This window comes from Temnothorax curvispinosus, unplaced genomic scaffold, assembly GCF_003070985.1.
Source record: "Temnothorax curvispinosus isolate PA1 unplaced genomic scaffold, ASM307098v1 QBEX01011003.1, whole genome shotgun sequence".
Lineage (NCBI taxonomy): Eukaryota > Metazoa > Arthropoda > Insecta > Hymenoptera > Formicidae > Temnothorax > Temnothorax curvispinosus.
In genome coordinates this window covers 25,518-48,765 of record NW_020220783.1, presented here as the reverse complement: position 1 = coordinate 48,765, position 23,248 = coordinate 25,518, and the positions used below count along the sequence as shown (strand labels likewise).

Here is a 23,248-nt window from a genome sequence, read left to right as displayed (position 1 = left end):
AGTAACTATTGAAGATAACCAGAAGGCTTTATCTGTCCGGACTCATTTAACTTGGGATAATTATTGTTTCGTCTCGTGGCGATCGTGGCGCAGAGACAAGTGCGCTGATCTAGCGAGCCTAAGACCCGAGTTCAAATCCGACCGAAGACCGGTCGGTTTTTATACGATCGTCACCTCTCGGCGGTAATGGCAACCCACCGAGAGTATCACGACACGCTCCAGAAAGAATTACCTTGTCGACTAATTTCTGGATCACCCGAATTAAGTGGTCGTGCTCCTTGCCTACTGTGGTCAGTTTAAAAATGGAATCTGACGAGATCCACACGTTTGTGAATCGCATCTGTACAATGGATGCGACTCTGGAAAGTGGAAACAAATATTTTTTTTTTTTTTAAATTTCGACGTATATATGTACAATGGTATTATATATTGTATAAAAATGTCAAAAACGTCAAAAATAAAAGCAATTTCAGAAGAATCGCGAATTTACCTGTCCACAGCTTTAACGTATTCATCATTGTAGTTCTTTTGTGCGTTAAGTTTATAGCCCATTGCAGTATCTACAATAAAATCAGCAAAATTAAATTAATTAATTAAATTATTGAAATTAAGTTTAGACAAAGAAATTTTGTAATCTATGATGCAATATTTTAATATATATCGCGATACATGTAACACGATTGATAAATTTAAATTTTGCAATTCAACTATTTAATAATTAACATGTATGGATAAATAATTATACATAAGCGTATGATAACATTTAATAATACTAAATTAAAACAATAATGTGCACTATATTGCGCTAAAAATTAACGACGGTTAACTGTGTGTCATTATGGGATAATTGTTGTTATCCACATAATGGCTGGTGTAATGTAGATAACACGTGTGTAAAACGTGCGTTTATTTCGCAATGCATTTATTTTAACAACGCTCATTTGTGACCATTGCAGTAGACGATCGGCGAGCGCGATAATCGATCGTGCATCCCTTTTCTTACAACTAATTCAAAATTCTGAGTATTAAATAAGTCAGATCAACCAAAAGCTTAACAGAATTAAAGAAAAATTGTCAACGCGTAAAAGTGTACACATTACAAATGTTTATTTTCGCGAGTATCGTCTTATAACAGTAAATAAATGGCAGATTTAATTACGTTTAATCGGGGCTCGAATGATCTCGCAAAACCTAGGCTTGATCTGCTCGATAAGGATTTGCTGATCAAGACAGGGCAAACCAGCGAGAAAAGTACCGATTGTGAGAATGCTTTTAACGAGGATTCGAGGTCGCGCGTTGACGGTGCGGGTGATGGCGAAAGTTCGCCAATTTTCAAAACTTATATCTCAAAGTCCAAGCAGAAGAAGGTTATTTTTATGTCGTCGATCTTACGACTATCTACTCCGCGAAGAAGTTACAAATCTAACGATCCGCCAGATTTAACTAAAGTATGGGACACAAAAAGATATATATAATAATTATATGCTACCAAGATCCAGCGCGGACCGTAAATGACGATTTAGTTTAAAATCTGTTTGATATCATAACGGTCGTATAATTCTCGTATTAAACCACGGGACTCTTCTCAATTGAATTTTGCCCTAAAGAAACGCGCTAGCATAGTTATTTTGCAGTTTCATAATATTTTAATTCATATATTTTTGAGAGTAGTTATTTTCGTTCCCGGCGCGTATTTTTAGACTATGGACAAATGTTTAAAAAATTCTTAAATCTCTTTATCTTAAGATACAAAAAAATATTCATATTCTCTTTAATTTCTATATTAAATATATCTACTCATCTTCTATCTAATTTTTTATACATTTATTTTATAATTAATATCGAAGATAACTGTTTGAGCATGAAATGTAAAGCATAGGAAGCAATTTTCATTTTAATGATCCACATATCGCAAAGTTTAATTGATTGATTAATCGCTAAATATAATATATATTATAAAATCATTAAATTCACACATATAGGTAAAGATATCCGCGTTGCTTTACGAGATAACAGAGCGGACAACTCAACTGGCTCAACCTCGATCTCGCGTAATAGAGGCTCGAATTTCTCAAAAGACTCTGAAAAGTAAAGTCCCAAAATCGACGTCTTGCATAATCGATCTTGCGTGTCCAAAAGTGATTCACGATTCAGCACCGAAACCCATTAGTTTCGTCTCACCAAACGCGCTTAAAGCGATCGGTTAGTAATTTATTCGCCTGAAACGTGTTTAGCGATTTTTTAAATTTAAACTATCAGCATCGCAATCTCTACTCTATAAATTTTCGTAGAAAAAATAATGAAATTGAAAATAAATCAAATCTTTGTAAGAATTTCGCGCGGAATACAAGCGATTGCTAATTGAAGTATATAATCCACCAATATATAAATCTGAATAACAAAATGTCAATCGTGCATTTATCGTGTGGTACTCGTTGCAAATGCCGCAGCTACGCAGCGGATAATTGAGTTATCGCAGCCGCGGAAGAATCGGCGTTACACGTTACCGAGACGTAAGACGCAGATACATCGATCGTGCCATGCAATCTGAGAATTCGTGGTTTGTCCAAGCAAATGGAATCGAAGCAAATAGAACATTCTCGTGTCAAGGCGAAAATACTTTATTCGCCGGGGGAAGATAGATTAAACACAAAGAAGTTATTTCAAGGATCTTTACAGTAATCAAGTTTCTGATGTTGATAACAACATTTTTTTCTTTATATTATACCACGATTTATAAATGTGAAGTATCATTGCTATTGATAATAGCAAGAAGAAGCGTACAGATATTCCTTATATTGCATTTCTTGAACTCACCGCATATAATGTCGAGAGCGATGCGTTTTGCGTAAGGAACAACATCGAACCACTTGCCCACTTCCTTCTCGAGGCAGGAAATTAAAATGCTCGTCTCTTCTTTCACGGTTTTCAAGTAAACTTCAAGGAGGCCACTGTGGAAGCACGGCGTCAGCAACTTCCTGCGGAGGTGCCATTTCTCACCTGAAAAATATACCATACATAATTTTTATTGCGACAGTTATATTATAAGTGTATTGCTGTGTCCGCGTCAACGAGACCGAAGAATTAATAGTTTATATATTATAAAAGAAATTCGCGTTCAAATTGGGGCTCTTTTCTTTAAATGGTCCGAAAATTGGACTCACCATTATATTAGAAAACTCGTAAAAATTCAAGGAACGTTGGCGTTGACATGTATTTCAAACGATATTTTGCACTGGTATTCAAAATTAAGAATAAGAATTGGCAGTTTCATTATAATGCGCAAAAGATAAGACAAAAGTATTATTCTCGTAAAAAAAAAAAAAGAAATGTTAAATCAACACTTAAAACTTACTTGAATAAAGTCATTTATATAGTTAAACGAAGACTATGTTCCAAAATTCATGGCCAGCGCTGGAAATCTATGGTATGCGTTACGTGTACTATAGATTTCCAGCACTGGCATTGAATTCTGGAATACAGCCGTTTTATATAGTTCTTATCAGAAATTCTTATCAGAAGATTATAGAATGTTGCGTAACATATATACGACGTTATATAAGTTTTATTTGACACTTCTTTTTTTTTATGTGGGTCAACGAGTCAAGAGTCATGAACGTGGATACGATAAACGGAACGGGTCCGAGATGAATTTTTTTTTAGATTATATATAATTCTTGGAATTTTACTTTATTTATCGACGTCGCGATATATGATAGCATTCTCGTGTTTACGGAATAAAAATATAAACAAAATTTGCGCGGAAATTTTACGAGGATGAACGTTTCAATACTGATTGTGAGAGTAACGTCAACAACTTTAAAATATACAACAAATTAATTAAATAATACATCTGCATCTGTGTGTGTGCGCACGGATTTTCGACATACTGTACTTTGGACTCGCACAAAGTTTAAAGTTCTCTTCGTATAATTTTTTCATTGCATTCGTGTACTCGACAGTTTTTTTGCGTGTAAACTCAAGATAAGATCGATTGCGAACGGTAATATCCTTATTTTTATTTTTTTGCTAGTTTTAGTGGCAAGGTAATCTGAATGCTGGATTGATTTGCGAATCATCTTTTTCATAATTACTTTATTCTCGAAGCAATGTAATATCGCTTAACTAAATTTAACCGATATTTGCAATTTTAAGCAGTTGCCTGATCCTCGCACTTTATATTGTTCATTATTGTTATTAATGTTAATGCTACATTTAGCGAATTAAACAATGCAATTTCGTGCGACGTGTAATAATTAAGGCAGTAACATGCAGCACAGTATTCCGCAAGAAAAACGATAAAGTGTTCTAGGGCTCATTTTAAGCAAAACAGTTCAGATATACGCTATAAATCAATTCAACTCAGTTATATAGACAAGTTTTTTTTAAATATTGTAACAGGCAAAAAATATCAGACATTTATAACTTTTATTAAATAAATTTTATTACTTTATAAATTTTGTTAGGTAAATATTATTTTTCTAATTATAATATTTATTCACATGTAATGAGATTTGTTCAAAATGTCCACTTTCTGCTTGTTAACATGCTGCTGCTCATTGTACTATAGCTACTTTTAGTGTCATTATTATTGAAGAAAAAGATTATATTATGAAGAATATCCCGTAAACGTATAATCTTTTCATCAATTTGAGTTATCTTTTTTTAATAAAACAAAAAATTGTTTATTTTAAAGTTATTTAAATCATGATCACTAAATATAATGTCTAAAATATCTTAGCATTAATTTATGATTCACGAATAATCATAAAAACGGGAAAAACACTTGTGACTTTAGTTATGACGAGTAAACGCAATGTCTAAAATAACTTGGCATTAATTTATGATTCATAATCGAGAAAAACACATCGACAGATGTGCCCGTTATTTTTATTGAGCCATAGCTATAAATAATTCATCGGTTTCACTTGCAGAGCAAAATTTGCATCTAACACGTAACAGAGCCGATTATTTATTTAAGCGATAAAAGTGATGAATATTTTTAGCATTATCTTTTTAATCGCTAACATGTTTTTCTTCTGCAAAATCGATAACATCTATATATACGTTATCAGTATACAGCGAAACGGTCGTATATTCTTCGGCAAATATATACCAACGGAACACGAAGGTTCACTGAAATTTAAATGAGAAAGGGTATCCTAAGAACGTGCATTGTAGCCACGAGTTAAGAAACACATTACAATCCGCATACAAGACTTTTAGATATTTAAATACTTTCAAAGAGCACTAGGTAGTGACGCTGAAAGAGCTTCGATCCTAATCGAAAAGTCCGAATTTAAAATAAGTTCTGAACTATAAACCCATACGTACTTATCTCTTTTACGAGAAGACCTAAGCTCGATTCGGAAATTCGACTCAACATTGCAACATCGGAATTGCTTAACTCGCGATGCTACAAAGTTGAATAACATCATTACGAATGGCCCCAGTGGCACACATTTCTCGCGTGCCGCCAGTTTCGGATCTAAAGATAAAGTAAACATCCGGATATGATATTCTTTCGATCTTACAAAAATTACAAATCTCGCGTATTAATTTAGATTCTGATCAAACTTCAATTTAAATTTTAAATTTAAACCTAAATTCCAAAGAGAAACAACAGGTTTTTTTTATCAAGTATTTTTTCGCTTGATTAGTCTAAGACACTTAAGCGCCAATCATTATCGATAATCATATTAAAATGATTCAACGTCTGGCTCACCTATCACACGTGAATCTTTGTCCGAGTTTGAGCGTAGAAAAAAATTTCAATACGCAATTAACAGTTAAAAGTAATGTTCAGGAATTAATTTAGGTTTTGATGTCGATGAATCGGACAAGGTCCTGCCCACCTCATACTCGTGCATAAAATTTTAATATCTAAATAATCACAATTATTAGATAAATAAAACACATAAATATCTAATTTATCTTGAATTATTTTAAACATTTCAGCAGTTTTTATAGTTTAAAGATTTCGGTTGTTATGACATGTTTCTCGGCATTTTGCGTATTTAACCCGTTGAGGTCACACCTCCTAAAAATAACGTAGAGGTCACATGGGGTCCAATGGACCCCACAACAGTTTCCATTTGCGTTCTTTTTGATGTATCGACTCAAACCTTGAACTGGAATTAATTTATGACTTCCTCTTAATAATCCAATAATTTAAAAAAATTTTTTATGTTGAAAAAATGCGAGAAAAAAAATTTTTTTTTCGAGAAATTTGACTTTTTTCACAAAAATATTTATCAAAATTTTTTTAGATAGAGTAAAAAAACTTTGTGCGTTTTACTCTCAAAATAGTATACTATTAAGAAAAAAATATAAAAAAAAAAGCCTGGGGTCCGCTGGACCCCATGTGACCTCAACGGGTTAAAGATTTTCTTTGATGGGTTTAACAATCTGTCTATTATAGTAACAATTTTATATCTAATAACATGAATATATATATTGTGACAATCCTTCTTTAGATTGCAAAACTATTTTTTGCGATTCAATATTTCCGCATCGATTCTTGCGATCTATTATTTCATTCGATGTTTTATGCACGGAATGAAGGCGAATAGAAATTGAATACGCCGCGCTCATTCGTAAACGAATTACGATCTATGAATCCATTCATTCACGACGCAGTATTCATTGTATATACACTAGCGTTATTTATCCCATGCAAATCGCAAAAGTGCTGCAACGTAATTCGAAGCTGTCTGTCTTGGATACTTTATCCAAGACAGCTCCGACATACATGATAATTTCATAATTATTAATACACGTTGACTGCCACGTGAATTTTATATGTTTTATTATTTTGGGGACTACAGTAGAATTTTCATTTTTATGATCATATAATAATAAAATATTGAGTAATATTCATTATCATATCATATATATATATCAATGTCATCTAAAATTTTGTAATTTATTTTTTACAAGCATTTTAAAAAATTTAGTAGCGTCGGTCATCAGTGACCACCATGGCTTTACTTAGGAAGACAGGTGCCAGTCAACGTTTAATCTTTATTGACGTCGCAATGCGGTCGCGATTTGGCGAAACGTGAGTCAACTTACCGGAGCTAGTTACCAGACCGGTATTTAACCAAGGCTTCAAGTATTGATATTCGAGACTCTTGTCGATGTGCACGCTGCTATGGAGCAGAGGTTGCACAGCCTCCACTCTGTAGAGAAAGATGAAAGGCCGCATACCGACCCAGACCAGAAAAATGTCGCCAAATTTGTCCGCCCATTTCACCAGCTTCTGGAAGAACTCTGAAACAGATAAATCACCCAGCAAATTTTAGACGAATCCGTATATAATCGTGTCCCAAGCCGTTTTAACTATCACTGAAAGTGAAAGTTCAAAAAGTTCAATCTTATATAGTAAAATTTTTTACTAGATTTTCCGTTTATTTAATAAACTGTGCTGTCGCATAATTGACAATTAGATACACGATGCTTTCGGCGCTTCGCCCGACATACGCGCGTATAGCCACCGTTTACGATAGGAATTTTATTTAATAACGTAACCCAAAATATGTGTATTGTATTTATAAAGCTACGAATAAACATTATTCCTTTTTCTACTGTACGCGATATCGCTACAGTTGAACTCGGAAATAGAAGTATTTCGTAATTATATTAGTTTCGACAATTATCGCCCTTCCCTTGCCTCTCCGGCCTTCTCCGTTTCCCATCAATGCGCATTAATGGTCTGGAAGCCCAAAAGCAAAAACCGCGGATAGAAATCTACCAATTATTACCATTTATAACTGTTACAACTTTTTTGCTCGTTACTTCTGTCTATTGTTCCCTGCGAGTTCATCGACCCACGTGCAATCCAATTCTTGACGGAATCATATCAAACTGATGAGATTAATTTGTTAACTGTCCTCGGAATTCCGCTTGCGATGTTCGATCAATTTCGTATTAATATCGCACAACGGAGTTTTTAGGTATAATCAATTCGCCAATGCACTTTAAAGATCATGAGGATGATTTCTCATGGTTTGTAATATCGATCGAGATTTTCTCTACGTTAATTAAATTATGTTCCATAAATATTACAAAATTAATTAATAATTATTATTATTCTAAATTAATGTTTTGTAGTACATATATATATATAAACCATCTTGTGTAAAATATGAATGGAAAAATCAAATGTCAAAATAGAAAAATAGAAAAAATTTAAAGTGATTAAGAAACCTTCGCGTTCTCTTCTTGTATTGAAAAATAATTTTTTATAATAGGTATATTAATGCATATATTTTCGACAGGATACACTTGCTGAATTTTTGTCATAATTGCAATAATACGTAACACGTGCATATTTGATAGCCTTGATTTATCTTGGAAAATATTCGATATTCTTGACGAGGCATTTAATACCTATTAAATATGCACGTGTCGCGTATTATTACATTTATGACATTTTCCACGAGGAATCATCTTCAACCATTCTCGCGGTCACCGACCCGCGACGTCGTGCAGAAATAGACCTTCTACAGCTTCGTGTCTGACCAATCATCGCGTTATTATCGCAGCTCTAGATCCGCTCTTACTGATGCGACTTTCGCGAGAACGAGAAAAAAAATGGCAATGAAAGAAAACAGAGAAGTAATGTAAATATATACGTATAATCCGATACGGGGTGGAAGAGAAACAAAAAGGAAGATAGATAGAGAGAAAAATAAAGAGGGGAAGAAATATCAATTTAGAACAAGCAATCAATTCAGAACGAGAAATGAAACCAGAACGTGATAAAAAAACCTGCGGGTATATATAGTTGCACAAAAAAAATAATGCAATAAAACAGCAACGCGATCAATACGAAATAATATAAATAAAAGTGAATAAGAATATTAATCCATTTTGAGGAGTCAGTTTATTATATAACGGAATCTTATCAATTTACTTTATTTTAATACAAAATTATGTTTTATGAATTTTAAATCTGTTCTTACATAATATATTTTAAAATACTCATCAGTGCACAAGTCTACATCACAGTCACTGCATTAAAAAAACTTGATATTCAGTTCTTAATATTCAAAGAAATCGCTTAAGAAAAAATATCAAAGGAACGTTAAATAATGGAAGAAATGATAATAGAAAGAGTAAAGATAGAAAAATACAGCACGGTGATAAAAAATCATAGTTAAGTACTTAAGAAAAGTTAAATATAGTTTATTTATCAAAGATGAGAATGTAAATAGTGAATCATCTATAAGTCTAGTAGAAATAGATTTTAACGAGATAACATCTTTTTTTTATAAGACGCTGATAAGAGACAGACAGTTAAAGAAGCAAAGAGAGAGATAGAGAAAGAGAAAGAGAGAGAGAGAGAAGGAGAAGGACAGATAGAGAATTAAGAATGGAGGAAGAGAGAAATCGCGCTGCACGTGCAGCGAGTTGACGGCCGAGAGGCTGACCGGACGTTGACCGGTTGAAAATGGACAGTGGTATACCGCACGTGGAGGATGAATGCAAAAAGCGAGAGAGACAAAAAGGGAGAGAGAGGGAGAGAGAGAGAAAGAGAAAAAAGGCAGACAAAGAGGGAAAGGCGTCGATCTGGAAAGAGCGGAAGGTGTTGTCGAAGACCTTGGCATATGAGACGCCAGGCGTCCTTCGGACGCGACGGACGGTGGAGGACTCCTTGACGGCCTATTTCAGGGCCGGATATTCATCCCCCTCATTCCCCCCGGAGCCGCCGTAGGGATATATCGCGAAATTGAATGAAGAATAAGTATGACATAACGCACGAAGTACATTCCACGTCTGTTATATAAATAGAAGAGAATTAGATTGCACGTAGGATTTTAGCAAAAAGTGAATATAAAAGTTTCATTTAGTCTTCAAACAATTTTTTTTATTCGTTCAAGTTTTTGTATTTTTTTTCCTGAAAAAAAAAACTCCATCTATATTATGTAATTTTATTCCGCATTTTACACAAGAACTGCACACACGTTTTGAGATTAATGCTAACGGGTTTTAACTGTCGGTAGTAATATATATATATATATATATATATATATATATATATATATATATATATATATATACATTCTTTTTATCCTCTGACAAAATTGCCTGATTAATTTTTACCAGGTTATTGCTCAAAAATTTCCATTTTAATTCGTTGATCTCTGGAAGCGCGCAATGTGCCATGCGAAAATAAAATCGGAAAGAAAAAGAACTTTCAATCTCTATAGACACTTCAGAGGCTAAAGGTTAATCGACATATATTACGCTAATCCCGCCTTGCACGATGTCAATAACAATTGCCCGACGACAACTTTTAGCATGGGTACATCCGCGAATCGCGTCTGCGTTGCCAATCGCTCCATAACGTTCCCTTGATCGTTATGAGCGCTATTTATCTATCATAGTGGATGCCCGAGCGAAAGCCTCCAAGCGTCTAGATTCTACTCCCTTCTCGCGAACGAGGATAACGTCTGGCCGGAGTCTGGCCCGGAATTATCAACCGACAGGCCAGTCTGCCACGTGGATTCTCGCGCCGGGACTTGGACCTTTTTTCTCTTTTTGTTTCTTTTCTTTACTCGAACCCCTGCCGTCTGCTTTCTCTTTTTTTATCCCCTCTACCTTCCGCTCAAAACGAGAAGGGTACGTAACGTTGGCGTCACCCATACAAAATCGCATGCAATTACGCGCCACTATTCGGGCCGTCCGGCCGAGCGACCTCGACCCCAATTCTTCCTCTACTTCTTTTTCTTCTTCGTCTTCGTTTCTTTACGCGTGTGACAAGCAGGCAATTATCATTGGTAAACTGCGATACTTAGCTCACGAATCACACTTCTTTCCTTTCCTCATCTTTTATCGCGCGCGTATCTCTACGCGAAAGTCACGTATAATTGTTTGTATTCTTATATCGTAATCTATATCAATTTCATTGTCTTATGTTCATTTCTACCAATGTCGATTAACTTTAATCTCAGTTTAACTTTTTATCTTTTTCTAGTTTTAAGAATTATATCTCTTTCTAATTCTTTCGGACATCAAGGAAACAAATGTATAATAAAATTATGATTTTTAATCTTTGAACGTCTGGAAAGCATATATCTGATTGTGAAGAAAAACTATATATTGCCACTTTGCATTCAATTAGAACGTTACATAACGGTTCGAAAACGGACTTGAACTTTTTTTTTGCGTCAAGTACATTATAGTTACGTTATCGAGAGTACAATTCGAGAGAAATGTTGAAGAAAGTTTTGTTGAAACAACCAAAATTTTGTTACAGTAACAAAATTTTGGTTGTTTCAACAAAACATTTTTCTCAGTGTGCGACGTGAAATATATGTCTTTTATACGAAATATCTTTCCTGTGTACGCGAAAATCTGTTACATCTTCTTCGTATAGCACGAAATGATGGATCACAAGTAATATAGATATAGGTGTGCAATCCGAACTACTATCATTGAAACAACTGTCATTGAATTGATATCGTTTATCATAAAAATTTATTTTTACGTCTAAGAGCTGATTTACTCCATGTACAAGGTTTCCTAGATACATCGCATTTTTCCTTAGTATAAACAGCTATTTTTTACAAGCTATTACAGATTAGCCGTTCGTGTTACTAACGGTGAACAAAATTAACTTGTTACCAAGGATGTATAGCAGAGAAATGCGATTTGAAGTTAAATCCAAATGTTTTCGTCGGTTTCTACATCTTCGACTGAATACCGTTATATTTAAAACTGTCAAATTATTATTATATAAACATTAATGTAGTTAATATATCACAAAAATTATGAATTATGAATTAGTCTTTAAAATTTAACTTTTATTCTATTCTCTGATACAATTTAATATTTTCCTTCCAACTTCACTATCAAGCCCTGCTCCATCCATCATGTGCTTTTCACGCCTATACTGCACGGAGAAAATTTTATATTAAATTTTACTATGCTCTCGCACCAACTGCGGACCATCAAGACGCACAAGTTTAAATGCTATAGTCTTATAGTAAAATTACTATGTCCATAGCATTTAGTGCTACGATCATAGCATTTAATGCTATAATTATAGCCGCAGCTAGTGCGACACCATAGTAATATTTACTATAAAATTTTCTCCGTGTGCCTATAGCTCCTCCACTCAACTCACATTTTATTTACAATTTTTACGTTAAATTACTAAATATTAAATAAATGTAAAGTAATTTATAAGGAGAGGATCACTGATTTTGATCCGCTTGCACCTGAATCTCATGTGAATCTACATCGAAAATAAGTTGATCTGTGTCCGAACTGTGTTTGCGCCTTGTAAATAGTATTATTCTTTTATGCTTGAAATTTAGGGAGCGATCGGTAGTGTAGTTATAAGCTACAATTTTCTAACCGTTAGAACTCTTATTATTAGAACCGAATTTTCCTTGTGTTTCCCTCATTTCTTTCTTCACCCAACTCTCGTCTTTCCATCGCAGTCAAAAATCTTTGTTTCTTCCTTTAATCTTGGAATTTTCTACCTGCGTTGGAACGGTTGTTCGTTCGAATATTGGGAAAAATTTTCACCGGTTTGACCCACAGTTAACCACCTTAACATTTTGGTTAGTGCCTCTTAAGTGAAAATTATCTTTGCGTAACTGAATATCGACAGAACTAATTGAGAGAATTGACTATAGTATAACTTGAAAATCTTTGAAATAGATAGAATAACTAATTACGATTTTTAGTTACGCGGTGTTATTTCTAGTCCAAACACATAAAATTAGGGTTACAATATCCAAATAATTTGATTACTAATCGTGGGCCCCAAAGTGGGTTGCTTAATCGTCTTTTTTTCCCAGAGTACGGATCTACTTATTTTTGACGTAGATTTACCACGTGCAAGGGAATAAAAATCGGTGATTAGTCCCTTCTTTATTAGTGATCATATAAAAACAATAAAAATTTTTTCCTATTGAACAATTCCGCATAATAAAAAGCTCTGCAATGACGCAATGACTCTGGCAAAATTTGTAAGTATACTCATGAATGGACGAAACTGGTCGTCCAGATTATCTCAATCAGGTCGCGCACGGCGCAGGTGTCTTATCCGACCACGGCGCCGGTGCAGTGGCCGGCACGTGTTTGCCCTCAATATCTCTCGTTGCATTGCACTCTCGTTGCATTGCACTCTCGTTGCTGCAAAATTACCGGCGTGAATTTTGTAAACGCCAAAAGTCGCCGAGTTAAATCCTCGAACGGGTTTGTGGATTGAGCAATGTAGATATAAAACTCGTCGTAAATTTTCCAAAATTTGCGTCACTTCGTCGATCCATTGATCGGTCCAAGAGTTAAACTCACTAAAGCGTAAAACTATCATTCAGAATTTAAAATGTCCGAGAATTCGCAATGCAATAAATCAGTGATTATATTACATCACAACGTACGAATGGAGTGTAGTGATTAATTGAGGAAGAATTCTGCTCGACTGCTAATCACAATTCGCAATGATTATTTTTTTAATATTCGAAGGCGTAAGATGACTTCATTTTTAACACCCGAGAGATAACGTAGTAATTTATATATTAATTATTTAAATAGATAGATAGATAGATATCGTATAGCCATGAACCGTGCCAGTACATTCTCGATATAATGTTGACGTAGCATTTTCCATCCCAGAAAAGAAAAGCGAATGTTACAGCTCATTACATAATATTTGCTTAGTCTATTAATTTCAACTGGAAATTTATGCTGTGAGAAGCAAATTCTCTCAAAGATATCATTAAAGCAGATACAAAGTCGCACCCAACTGTTTTTCTCTTTTGAAATATTTGTTCCTTAACAATAGAATATTGATGCTACTTTTTGAAGCTAATAAATCCTGCTTATCTTGTTTTTTTTACTTTAACGTTTTTCAAGATATTTTTATGCTGATTTATGTGACAAAGGAATCCTTTACATTTAAAAAAGTGCAAATGTTTCACCTCGATAAAGATTCATTGCTTTTCAAAAGCGTTACATATAGGTCAAAAGACTGATTTAATCTATTATACTTAGGTCAAAATGCTTCAATGTGAAACTTGTAAGATCAAATAATTAAGCAAGAGAGTTATTTTAGTTTAATCTTATTTAAAAAAAAGAGCTATTTATGCTTGTTGAAAATCACCACTCTATGAAACGTATGAAGAATAAAAATTTAATTTGTTACAAAGCAGAATTTGTCAGCTGTTTCATTTAATACTTGTTAGTTATATATTATATAAGAAACATCTTATACGTATTAATAGTTATTGTAAATTAGGCAATCTAGACAAAATATTGTACATTAAACAAATCGTACGTGACTTTATCAGACGAATTTTTAGATTCAATCTTCTCGCTTTGTGCGAAAGAAGCACTTTTCGATTTACTTTTATTAAATAATTATTTCCTTTCCGACTCATCCTATGTGTATACGAATTAAGTTACGAAATACGGTATTTTTTATTATTTCCTCCGTGATATCTTTATGACGTTTTATTCTTCTCATTTTTTAGAGAATAACGTCGTTTCGATTCTTACATACGGTTATACGCAATTTCCTTCCGTGTGTAGCAATATATCTTCAATATATCCGGTAGATAACGGCGGTATCGACGAATATCGTTTACATCTATTTTCAGAAATAATCAGCCCAGGTGATACTTTGACGGTGATAATGCATACATCAGCGAGTCGTTATGTTATACAAATACCGGCTCATTATCGGTGGCTATCGCGATACTTTGACGTTTCGACGGAGTCAATCACGCGTCGCGATCGCGAAAAGGGCTTACCTTCTTGCGAGCAGTTGAGCTGATAAGCGTTGCCGATGAGAGGCAACGCGGTGGGATAGAGCACCTTCCTCAAAGCGTATAGGAATTTTACGCGTTGCACTAGCAGGACTCCGAGAAGACTCAGCAGGCAGGAGAATAGAAAAACGGTCATCCAAGACCATCCTGTCACAAAGGTCGCCATAATACTCATGTTGGATGCTGCGCGACCCGTACGCGCTCGATCCGTCTTCTCAATGCTCTCTTGTCGATTTCCTCTCTCAGCAGGATGCTCGCGGAGTGATATTTTTCACCCGACTTCAACTATGGACTTCTTGTATCTTTAGAAAAGATCGGGCACTCTTCTCGAGATCTAGAAAAAATCATATAAGGAAAAGATCATATAAGGAAGATTCAGTCAGAGTTCTCTTAACTTACGTCTTGCTTTCGTAAGACTCAACGTCTCTTACCGCGGGCGGTCGTAGAACTAGTCGAGAGATTCTGATCCTATCGCGGAGGTGTTCTCCGACACTCTGCGCGAAGGATGCGTTTTTAAACACGAATGAGCCTTCCTCGGGAAGCGAAGTGCGGTCACGCGATCGCAAAGTCAATCGGAGGCCGCAAAAGGTTGAAGCACCGATTTTTCAACCCTGCGAGCGAATAGAGAACGGACCAGTATAATCGTGAGACTGATGCTTGCGCTGTGATGTCGCGTCACACCCTCCGGTTATAATGCATGATCAGTGCGGAAGAGATGCCCTTATATACTCTTGGAATGTATGGCTAACCTTCACCAATAGAAGGCGAATGCGTGTGTATGTGTGTGTGTGTGTGTGCGTGGCGCGTGTCAAGTCTCTCTCTTTCTTTCTTTCTCTCTCTCTCTCTCTCTCTCTCTCTCTATCACTGCACGGCCAGATCTCCGACAGGCTCACCTCGAGACGATGATTTCCACGTGGTAGAAAGAGAGGGAAGCAATGAGAGCGGAGCGCGGAAGAACTCCTCAACTTCTCAGCCAATCGTTTCACGCGTGAAACTTCGCGGCGAGACGTTTCGCGAGAGACATAGAGAACGCACGGAGAGCAGAGGGGTTCTTTCTATCTCGAAAAAAGAAATCAAGTTTATCGGAAAAAAATGTGTGTGACGTTTGGTGATAATTAAAAATATCTCTGATAACAGTAAAGCCGCGTGCACGTTCGCGCCTGTTGCCCAGGTGTCCACGGCATGGTCTTCTTCTTCTGTAAATTTATTTCCTCTCGAGATACCTGAAAAACACACGCAGACGTGTATGGAGTGTCAAAGAAGCATATGTGCAATTCCAGTCAAATCAGACAAGAAATAATTTTTTAAATCGATCAAAACTTTTTTCACGTGAAATGTACATAAAATAATGAGATACGTATTTTTTTATTCGTTCAAAAAATTTATTTTGCGGAAGTTAATATAAGCAATATACAATTTTCGAAAAATGAAAAAGTTGTTAACTTAAAAAATTAATATCTCTGATTACATTTATCATAGAGAAATGTTCAAAAATGCATTTTAAAGCTAAGGAGACAATTAAAGGAAAATAAGTTAAGAAATTGCAAATTCTAATTGTTATAAGCAATTAAAATGTTTAATTACTTATAATTAATTATTTTTTTCACCCAAAAGTATACTTTTTAAAAATTTTAAAATAATGCTATCTTATTCTTTATTTTTTATTCTAAAAGTATACATATTTTTGATTTCATGGAGAAACGATGGATTCTATTTCTTATATATTTTTATAATAACTGAGGCGCCGCGCCGCGGTGTCCATGTTTCTGGCTCGACCAAGCAGCGCGGCGCATCGATTTATTCGGAAATCTTTTATAGGAAGAAGTACAATAAATATGAATGACATATAACTTATAATGTTGAATGTAATTAACATTATACAAATCACATTTTTGTTATGAATATTGTATTTTAAAAGTTGTGTAATATTTCTAAAGTAAATCGTTATTATATAACTAGCTGGGTACCCGAACTTCGCCCGGGCGTCTTTTTTTTTAAACGACTTTATTTACGTTGTTCCATTTTTGTTCTAGCTAATCTTATCCGCCAATGTATGATTCATAAACACATATTTTTAATAGCTTTCCACGTCACCATGAGGTACTATATATTATTAACACGTTTTTTTAGTGGTGTCCCTAGTATTTTAAATTCTTTAAAAGAGTCGTACTTAATGACTTTTCCTGTTCAGATTTTCCTATAATCAAGCAAATTTTAAAGAATTACATATGAAATAGAGGTAGAAAGGACTGAAGAATATAATCGAATTATAAATAGCCCGATATCTCAAAATTGGCGGAAATTAGAGCAACCACGAACATTTCTCAAACAAATCAAAATTTTATAAAGAAAGAATCCTTTTACCCGCGATCATCGTCAAATTCAATATAAACGTTCCTTAAATGATACTCTAAATAAAATTACATGTATAACTTATCCGACCAAAACCAATGGTCGAACCGTCATGATATTGCCAAACGTTGTCGATTAAAAATAGAGTTTTTCTTGTTATAACTTATACACTTTTTAAGCAGAAATCGGTAACCTTTTCACCGATTCTCGCCAAATTTAATAACAACCTTCCTTAAATGATACTCAATCCATCAAATAACTTATACATTTTTCAGGCAGAAATCGGTACCCCCTTCACCAATCCTCGCCAAATTTTCCTTTAATATACTCTATATAAGATAACATGTATAACTTATACACTGTTTAGGCAAAAATCGGCAACCCTTTCACCGATTCTCACCAAATTCAATACCAACCTACCTTTAATGATACTCTATACATAAAAAAAAAATTAGCTCAATATCTCAAAATTTGAGGAAATCAGAGCAATTACATAGATTTTTTTAGACAGAAACCGGTAACCCCTTTATTATTAGTAATTTTTTGAATTCTATTATATTTCTCAGTTTTTTCTACTCCTATTTCATATATAATACTTTAAGATTTGGTTGATTAGGAAAATCTGAACAGGAAAAGTCATTAAGTACGACTCTTTTAAAGAATTTAAAATTTTAGATATCCCGAATTTTTTTTTAAATTGGGTTGTAGCACAATGGCACATGGCCTATGTTACTCAGGAAGATATAAGCTATCCACCAGTGTAAAAAATTTTTGAAATCGATTCAGTAGTTTCTAAGATTACAAAATTGTTTTAACAATGTAAGTATATAGTAGGAACTATGTATAATGTACAATCTTACATGGAAAGAACGGTTTTGCTGAACTAAAAATTTAGCTAGATTCAGATTTAAAAATAATTTTGTTGGATCATTAAAATTATATAGAACACTCAAACTAATTGCTAAATTGTCAAAATTTTTTACAGTATTATCATCATACTTCAACGACCTACTATAATTATTTTGATAGTGTAACAATAGTATATTGTGCATCAAGGGGCGAAAGTAGCGTTTTTCAGACGAGTGTGAAGTTTGCCGCCCTCGCCTTCGGCTCGGGCGGCAAATCACACGAGTCTGAAAAAGCTTTCGACTAAATATTGAATGATCTAAATATTAAAAAATTCTTTATTAAATACAACACACTACTTCCAAGTAGTGATTCGGTAGAGCACTTATTCAGCGTTGGAAGTTCCGTATTAACACAACAAAGAAGATGTCTTCACGACGATCCGATAAAGCATCTATTAGAAGTTAATAAAGCTGATCTACGATCAGCACCTAAAAGTTAATAAAAACCTATTTTTTTGTGAAATTCAACGAGTTTGTTTATTTAACAAAAACCATTAAAATCGTAACTTTTTATTTTTAACTTATCTTTATAACAAATTGACGTACAGTTGGACTTGTTAAATTTAGTTTTTTATATAAATTAACTAAAGTAACGAAAATATAAAAAAATTGAATCCATCACGTTTCTCCATAAAATAAAAAATATGTATTTTTAAAATAAAATAAAGAATAAAAAATAGTAATATTTATTAATGCTTTACCTTCTGGTGCTTACATATAGCAGTTTAGCCTGCCAGACTTTACACAACTATACATATGTCAAATCCTGTTTCCGGTTTTTACATTTCGCTGTTACGATCCTGCTTATAAACTATTCGAACAATGCATGTATTATGAATTTCACATTTGACCTAATTACTCTTTTCTTTCTCCATTTCTAATCTTATCTCTTTTAAACCTTTCATCCATCCATATCCTGCTCCATTGTCACTCAGCATATCAGTCATTCTTCCTTTCCAACTCTCCACTTTTTCGCATCTCGTACTTACATGTCGCATATCGTCGTTTTCTTTCCCGCATAATCTACATTTTCTCCATTCCTCATTCATGCAATACATATTCCCTTTTGTCTCATTTTCACACCTCATTTTCGCTATTAGGCTTGTCTTTTCCTTCCCTTTTCTGACCCAAATCTTTGATATATCTAGGCCATCTTATTTTGACATCTTTATAATCCTTACACGCTTTTGAGTTTTCAATTTTTTCCGCTCTTTCCTGCATATCTACTTCTCTGTCTCTTGACACCATACATTTTAGAACATTCTAAATCTATTTTCTTTAAAATCTCGAAAAAATTTGTTTTCACCATCGCAAAGCTTCCTCCATGAGGAAGCAATATATAGTATTATTAAAAAAATTTTTTAAAGTGTACTTTTTGGTAAGAAAAATAATTAAACATTTTAATTGCTTATAACAATTAAAACTTGCAATTTCTTAACTTAAACTATATATTTTTTTTAATTGTCTCTTTAGCTTTAAAAAACATTTTTGAAGATTTTTTACGACAAATATAACCAGAGATATTAATTTTTAAAGTTTACGATATCTTCATTTTTAAGGCTATATTTTCGGTTGCAAACGCTCAAAAATAGGGAATTTTCCGGAATTTTTTAAAAGAAACTGTTGTGCCCGATTAATTTTTTGTTTGTATAGATGTTGATTAATATTTTAATTGTAAGATATAATTTTTTGCTAATTTTTTTTATTGAAAGATCCGTTTGCAGATCTTCGTTTTTTGTTTCAAAAAATCTTTTCTTCCATGACGACCATCCTAACTAGTCTCTGGGTAATCTGAAACAAAAAACTTAAGTGGGATATAATCTTAACGTGTGTGGCGCATGAACTAGAACAAAACGAAAAGAAAGATTAGAAAGTAACATAGTGTGTGTTGTTCCGAACACTAAACATCGATTTTTTGACAAAAATTGGCCATATTTTTTGCAATAACAAAAAAGTACAAGCTGTAATAAAATAATTCTAGTTTATGGCAGAAAGAGACTTTTCCCGTTATAGAAAGGCTGTTTTATATTTCCTGAAAATTTGAAATTAATTGGACTATCTGTTCTCTAGATAGATGAAAAAATATTGTTTTGAGAAAAACATGTTTAAAGTTTTAAGTACAATACAAAATATAGCTTTAAGGAAAATTGTATTATTGCTTATAATTTCTGCAAAAAAATATTTCAAACGAACCAAAAAATACGTATTATCTTATTTTATGTATATTTCACGTTTCAATCAATTAAAAAAATACGAGGTTATTTCTTTCTGATTTGACGTGAAATTGCTCATATCGACGACACCATAACTGCATTTTCGCGCAAGAACGTGCTGATAATGTAGATTAGGAGATTAATAATAATATATTATTTATACGTTTTTTTTACTAGATTTAATATCTATAATTAATTACAGAGAAAAATGCCATTTACGGTCTGGATTGGATCTTGGTAGCCATAATAATAATATTATGTGATTTTTGTATACTTTCTTTAAATTCAGTAAACTGCGTGCCGATTTCTTATCGGTCTTTAAAACATAGATGTTTGTTGGAACAGTACGTTCACATACTTAAATTAAATCAATTAAAATTTTGATTTAGGGATGCTAACAAGTATCCTTATCAAATCACTGTAAAGAATTTATTGCGTAAAATATCAGTCAGGGTTCAAACCTGTTTTTTTCTCTCTAATTGATTGTATAACATAATGATTTCACTTATTATTATTTAATATTTATGTTACGTGTATATATGGTACATGTTTATAATAATTCCTATAAAAAAAACTTTGTGAAAATAAAAGAAAGATATATCAAAGTGAAACAAAGTACTCATTTGGTGCACCTTAATTGTTGCAAACATGTTTTACCAAACTGCGCAGGCACGTAACGATTGCGAAACTCGAAAGTGAACGCCGTCTTCATGTCACAATTCTTACATTCATATATAAGCTTGTGGTACGCGATATTTATAGCTTGCGATTCAGGTCAATGTACTAGTTCACTTTTCGCGAAAGGAAGAAGAAAGAAATTTTTACACGCAATACGAGATTTTGCCGAGAAGAAAAAAAAAAGAGCGATATGTATTCTTACTTATATGTATCTTGTATTTAATTAGTTTTATCACGACATAAGTAATCTGAAATGATGGAAAGAACGGAATTGCGACTCACGAAATGTTCTCCACGCGTGATGTTACTTCATTATCTCATACGATTCCCAAATTAATCGCGAAATATCTTGCAGCTACCGGAAGACGGGCGGATCGATGGTGAAATCTTTACTGTTAATTTACTGTCTCCGCTATAAACACTTCGACCGCGATAAACACTCCTGGTCGCCGTGATACTACTAGTAACTTGTCTAGAAAATCGTTACTGACGACGTTCGCATATTACATTGCGCGTCTAGATCGCGTGTGGGCTGTTACTTTGCTCATTATTTTTTTCTAATCCATTATTCATGATCCGCAGCAGTGACTTAGTCATAGATTTAACTTGTGTATCCAACCGCGTATTTAAAAGAAAGATTTAGTTGCTTTTGAAGCTAATAATATCGACCCAATTTAATTAAACCAATTAATTATACATGCTGTGTAAACATGTTTATAGCAATGCTATATCTAAATAAGAGCATTGGTTCACTGGGTCGACAAAGTTATTTCGGCAAAACAAAGATATCGATTTGACGAAATTATCTTATCTACTTTGTGCAAAATAGCGTATTTTTTGTATGAGTTCATCGCAATATAAGTCAAAACCATGTGACCGTCATGTCACCATCATGCGTATTTTTTATCGCTTGTGAGTGATTTTACTGGTATAAATTGTATATCGTGTGTATTCTACGATTTTATTAGCTAATAATTTGTTTTTGATATACATTTCTCACTTATAGTAAATATTACTATAATGTCGCACTAGCTGCGGACCATCGAGGAATTTCAAATTAAAATACTATGTTTATAGTCAAAATTACGTTATTTAATTGTTTTTAAAACAATGATTATAGTATTTTAACTTGAAATTTCTCGATGGTCCGCAGCTAGTGCGACACCATAGTAATATTTACTATAAAATTTTCTCCGTGCAGAATTTTGTCATGCCCATGAAATCCTTTAAAAGACAATTATGCGCCTTGTCTGTCATTTTGCCTGCCACGGGAATGCCTGGAGCGTCGCTTTGTCCTTGTCAACGGAAACTTACGAGAGAAACGCATGAATACGATAATTAATAAACATGTGGAGTCCGAGTGTAATACAATACGATTTTAACAATAATGGGAAATTTTCTTCGCCAGTGAATATAAAATAATATCACCAAACTTCCTTGACCATAACTGGCAAATTTATTAATAATAAAACACAACGTTCGGTCACAATACGATTTTTCCTGTTTTTCACCGCAACATGCCGTGTCCGCAATCACTTCACACAATAGAGACGGCTCATCGCCATTTTAACTTGAGAAGCGCCTGGGTGAATTTTACACCCTAGTATCGAAAAAATAAAGCTTACGTGACAGTAATTTTAATGTGCTTCTTTCTTTCGTTTTTAAATATTTTTTGTTCCTTCTTACTTTTTTTTTCAGAAAATGTTAAGTAACTTTATACACATATTGTCCTCAAATACTAGTAAAGTAGCCTCTTATAAAAGCGGTATGAAATCCTGAAGTTGGCCGAATCGCGTTTGCAATTGTTGCCGTGTTATTGCGAACGTGATTGGTCGTCTCGATTCAGTCGATTGATCGAGTGTACAAATGTTTTTTGCATAGATAATAACAAATAAAAAACATCACAAAGCACGCGCTATAATCTAGTAGAACAATAAAAAATATGCAATATATAATTAATAACAATGACTTTTAATTGGGGAAAAATTACCCTAAGTGATCATTGATAAAAAAAATCCGGTACTCCCGGATTAATCTTGATACATTTTGATCCTTTTGATCCTCCTTTACCGACGTTTTTATTTACGTCAATTATACTACGAGTCGCATGTGATAGGAATGCATTAAAATAATTTAACTCTGCTCATTTACCTTCAGCAAATCTATCACGTCGCACGAGACTTTGAAACTGAGATGCTGGCAAAGTAAGGTGTGGAGTTAGCTTATGTGCAATGTTGACGTTACCTAATATTATCGCCTCTTATATCTTTCTCATGTATCATTGTTTGTAACTCGAGAACTTAGCTGCGAA

General features: G+C 33.8%; 1 protein-coding gene across 1 annotated transcript; it reads right to left on the bottom strand.

Moving 5' to 3' along the window:
• Positions 1–103: 103 nt before the first annotated feature.
• On the bottom strand, positions 104–21,386 carry LOC112461054 (cytochrome P450 4c3-like). The gene is made up of 7 exons (XM_025026123.1): positions 21,220–21,386; positions 15,218–15,397; positions 14,772–15,120; positions 7,075–7,272; positions 2,818–3,000; positions 491–560; positions 104–359 (listed from the first exon to the last, which is right to left on the bottom strand). The coding sequence occupies exons 3-7, from the start codon at positions 14,959–14,961 to the stop codon at positions 119–121; spliced, it is 882 nt and encodes a 293-aa protein (XP_024881891.1). The 5' UTR covers positions 14,962–15,120; positions 15,218–15,397; positions 21,220–21,386; the 3' UTR covers positions 104–118.
• Positions 21,387–23,248: the final 1,862 nt, after the last annotated feature.